Consider the following 5,065-nt stretch of genomic DNA (forward strand, 5'->3'; position numbering starts at 1 on the left):
GGACAAGCGGTTCATGGTGGACAACAAGGCCATCACCAATGACCCGTGGATCCACATTGGTGACTTGTACCCGGAAGGCAAGAAACTGCCGCTCCTTCCCGATAAGCTGGGCCGAGACCAGTTTGAGCAGGGCAGTCACTTTGAGTGCTGCTGCTTGACCGCCTTCGCGACACTTGTGGACCACCACCCCGATGTAATCCGCAACTTGTTTATAACTAAGAAGGTGCGAAAGGACGGCCGCTACACCTTCCAGTTCCACAGGTATGGTCAGTGGATGAAGGTGGAAATTGACGACCGCATCCCGCTGCTGGAGAAGCAGACCCTCTTCTGTCGTTCCCCTACCCGCCATTGGTGGCCCTTGTTGTTGGAGAAGGCGTACGCAAAGTTTTATACCCTGTACCAGAACGTTGAGGGGTGCACACTGCAGGAGTTGTACTACGACTTTACTGGATGCCCCGTGGTGAGCATCCCGACCGATCTGAAACTTGCGAAGTTCGCCACGTATCCAATTGATGAGCCGGAGTTTTGGCTAAATCTTAACGAGGGTCTCAAGGAGTGTGCATATGGAGCTACCGCGCGGTCAGGGCTTGTATCCAATACAGGGATTCAAGAAAATCAGATGTACGGCGTGCTTGGGATTTTTCCCCTTTTTAAGGTGTCGGATCTTACTGTTTTTGATCTTTTTGTGAAACTAAGTAACCCGTTTGTTGAGTCAGTCTACACGGGCCCCATGAATAATGAGGATATCCGTTGGACCCCTGCATTGCGTTCCTCTTTTGCGCCTGAACGGCATGATGTAATCTACATGCCTGTTACAGTGTTCCTTGAGACTTTTTCCAGCATTGAGAAGGTCTTGCTTGGGGGCTTGATGCTGCCGAGCTGGCACTTTAACAGCGAGTGGGGTGAGGGTACGAGTGGAGGCAACCCCACCCTTGTGACGTGGCGTGAGAACCCACTGTATGTGGTGCGGAACACTTCCGAGGAGCCCTTGCAGATTATAGCGACGATTGGGCAGCCGGATCAGCGACACAAGCTTCATCTGATGCCACATCAGGAGTTGGATTACATCCAATGCGGTCTTGTTCTCTCGCAGAGTACGGATACGACGATGATTCCCACTTATCTGGTGACGGCAAATAACCATCGTATGGTGCACAAAGGCCTTTATATGGACCTTCGTGAAGTCGTTAACAGAATTGTGGTGCCGCCGAACTTTTTTGGGTACCTTGTTCCCAGCGCCATGTTTCACGAGCAAGGCAAATTCTTATTGTCCTACTGGTACTCTAAAGCAAGTGATGAAAAAACTTTGAACATTACGCGACTGCACGTCAACGTGGCACGACACTTGCCGGCCATTGCGCACGTCACATTAGAGCCTCAACAAAAGAGGCGTGTTGATTTTGTGGTCGATACCCCGACTGATGCGCATATTTTACTGCGCCAGGAAAAACCATATCGTACCCCCAGCTGCTCAGATGCCATGACAGAAGATTTTGTTGGCATGCACTTGTATGATGGGGACAGCAGGCGCATAGGCGGGGTTGCTTCCGCCACAAACTTTCGTGAAACTGGTATAGTGCATCATCTTCCAAGTGCTGGCCATTATGCGCTTTCCATTACATGTCCGCATGCGAATGGTCTTGTTCCAGTGCGGGTTGAGGTTGTGGCCAACGGGGAGGCCCACGTTCGTACGACTGAGCCACCGATTGATACTGTCGGGTTTCACGACGACGAAATCGAAATGACCGAAGAGGCCTTGAGGACTTCTCTACCGCAGACGTCACTGGATGTCAATTCAAGAGGGATCTCGTCACGTGGAGCATCAGTCTCCGCACGAACGTCAGGTCTTCCTGTAGAGGTTGGCATTAGCCACCAAGACCTTTCCTTTCTTGACCCAGTACAGGAGGGCATTCCCATTCAGGACATAGATCTTATGGGCGATGATGCGTTTGCTGCAATGACGCGTGAACGCATGAAACTAAAGAGGGACCCTCTTGCGAATGCGAACAAGATCACTGCCCTCGAAGCGGAGATGAATCAGGTTGCTCGTGAAATGGCTAAAAGGATGCATGCCAAGGAGCGTACCTTTCTTGATCCAGAGCCCGAGGGCGTCCCGCTTGGGTTGCTCTCATTAAACAACAACGAGGCGTTTTTAGGACTGGAGCGTGAGCTTCGTGCCTTAAACCTCAAACCGCGGAAGGATGCCAATGCAATTGCTGCTCTTGAAGACGAGTTGTTTGACCGAACACACGTGCTTGCAAGTGAGCTCAAGAAGAAGGAACGAGACATGTTTCTCGATCCACAACCGGAGGGCGTGTCAGTGTCTGAGCTGCCGCTGGATTCGGATGAGTTATTCCACGCGATGGAGGTGGAACGCCTGTGTCTTCGCAATGAGGATCCGAGCGCCAATGCGGCAAAAATTAAGGAGCTTGAGGATGCGTTGAATGAGCGTGCCCACGAGTTAGCTCATTTGCAGTTTCATAAAGAAAGAGCCTTTCTGAATCCCGAGCCCTTTGGGTTTCCGTTGGAAGAGCTTGGTTTAGAATACGATGACGCCGTTGTGCGGGGCGAAGCGAAGCTGCGCGAGTTGAGAAAGGACCCGAAGAATAACGCAGCGGAGATAAGGGCCATGGAGGAGGAAGTTTCCAACCTGGTGGAGGACATTGCTCGCAAACGGTCATCACTTGATCGTGCGTTTCTTGACCCCGAGCCGGAGGGACGTCTTGTGGAACATTTGCCGCTGAATGATGACAAGTCGTTTGTGGCGATGGCAACAAAAAGGCACAAGATGCTGCGTAGAGGCGAGGACCCGGATAAGGTGAAAGCGCTTGAGAAGGCAATGAATGATGGCGCACATGAAATTGCCCGCGCATTGAATGCAAAAGAACGTCCTGCCTATTTAAAAGAGGCCCCGTGCGGAGTCCCTCTCGAGGACTTACCACTGGAGTCGGATCAGGAGTTTCGTGAGTTTGAGGCGAAGCGCCAACGGCTGCTGCGTGACCCGAGGCACACTTCGGCAGTCGAGGAAGTCGAAGCAGCGTTAAACGCTCGTGCGGAGGAGCTTGCAAAGAGGCAGTTGGCAAGCGATCGCGGGTACATGGATCCAGCTCCGGGTGGTGTTCCGCTGTCGCTTCTTCACCTCGACGACGACGCTCCATTTCAAGCGCTCGAGGCGAAGCGTGCCCAACTTGGGAAGAACCCACAGCGGAACGCAAAGGTTATTCGTGAGGTGGAGGAGGATCTCCTGGACCGTGCCGCGGAACTGGCTGAAGATCTAAAAACATCTGAGCGGAAGAAATTTTTGAACTCGAGGCCTAACGGTGTGCCCATTGAGGATGTCCCGATCAGCAGCGATGATATATTTCATAACTTGGAGATTAAGAGGCTTCTGCTGCTTGGGGACACTGTCAAGAATGCGACTGCCATCAGCAGCCTGGAGGACGCCATGAATGAAAGGGCCTTGGAATTGGCTGCGAAGTTGTTGGTGGATGAACGTGCCTTCCTGGATCCTGAGCCTCTAGGCATTCCTATTGAGGAGCTTCCACTTGACAGCAACAAGGAGTTTATGGTGAAGGAGGCGGCTTTGCGTAAGCTTAGTCGAGAGGTGCCATTGGACAATGAGGCTATTGATTTACTGAGGGATGAAATGCTTCAACTGGAGTACTCGATAGCTAACAGCGAACTTATGGCATTCCGTGCCACCTTCTTGGATGCTGAACCAGCGGGTCGTGCTATTGAGGATCTTTTATTGAATGATGATCCAGAGTACATGACTTTGGAGAAGAAGCTCCGTGCGCTAATAGGTTCTTCTACCGCTGAACCGGGCTTGGTTGAATCCTTGAAGGCTGCACTGAATGAGCGAGCCTATAAAGTGGCATTGGCGCTGAATGCCTCTGAGCGAAAAGATTATTTGGACTCCTCCCCGTTGGGGGTTCCTCTGGAAAAGTTGTCGCTGGATACGGACACAAGATTTGGTGAACTTGAAGCCGATAGAGCCCGCTTGCGACGATTCCCAAATGAAAACCTAGAGAAAATATCGAGTGTTGAAGCAGCATTGAACAGTCGTGCAAGGGAGCTTGCAAGCGAGGCACTTCACGGCGCTCGTGGCTACCTTGACGCTTTTCCTGAGGGCGTACCTTTGGAGCTGCTGCCCCTTGACACTGATGCACGATTTTGTGAGCTAGAGCAGGAGCGCGCACTCATTTTGTCCGCAGAGGTGTTTGCTCCGTCGGAGCTGTCCAACATTGAAAAGGCTCTTAACGACCATGTACATGAGTTAGCTACAGAATTCAAAAAGGTTGCCCGCACACATTACGTCAAGGAGTCCGAGCTCCCCATACCGGCAGAGAGACTCTACCTGGACGCCGATATTCCATTCAAAGAATTGGAGGCTAAAAGGTTTCAGCTGCTCACGAAGGATCCACAAACCGTTGCTCACCTTATTACAGCAGTCGAAGAGGCCCTAGCCAAGCGCGCACAAGAGCTAGCAAACACAAGAAAAGAGGAGCTAATAAAATTCCTTGACGAACATCCACTCGGTATACCAATCTCCACTCTTCCACTATGTAAAAACGTATCATTTATGGAAAAACTGGAGGATCTTCACCAACTTCGAAAGCAAAAAGGAAAGGCTGATGAAATTGCTACAGCAGAACATGAACTTAATGAAATGGTATATGAGATGGCCGCAAAAGCACTAGAGGAGAGGTACCCCTATCTTGACCGAACACCAGAAAACATTCATATAAGGTACCTCCAGCTACTAGAAGACCAACAGTTCGTTGCGATGGAGCAGGAGCGCGAGCGCCTTCTGGAGGACCCGCGCCGGAATGCGAAGGAAATCGCTGCACTGGAGGAAGACATGAACGTCCGTGCACACGAGCTCGCACGCGACAGGAAGCTGGCGGACCGGGCGTTTTTCAATCCGGCGCCGGAGGGTGTGCCCCTGCGCGAGCTTGCGCTGGACGACGACAAGGACTTCGTTGCGATGGAGCAGGAGCGCAAGCGGCTGCTGGAGGACCCGCGCCGGAATGCGAAGGAAATCGCTGCACTGGAGGAAGACATG

At 51.9% G+C, this 5,065-nt stretch overlaps 1 protein-coding gene across 1 annotated transcript; it reads left to right on the plus strand.

Annotated features, from left to right (window-relative positions):
* TraAM80_08877 (putative calpain-like cysteine peptidase) lies at window positions 1–5,065 on the plus strand (the record flags this gene model as incomplete). The annotated part of the gene is made up of 1 exon (XM_029385602.1): window positions 1–5,065. A coding segment is annotated over one exon (5,065 nt), but the record flags the coding sequence as incomplete, so codon positions are not given.

This window comes from Trypanosoma rangeli (assembly GCF_003719475.1).
Source record: "Trypanosoma rangeli strain AM80 chromosome Unknown Tra_15.4_contig_00477, whole genome shotgun sequence".
NCBI lineage: Eukaryota > Euglenozoa > Kinetoplastea > Trypanosomatida > Trypanosomatidae > Trypanosoma > Trypanosoma rangeli.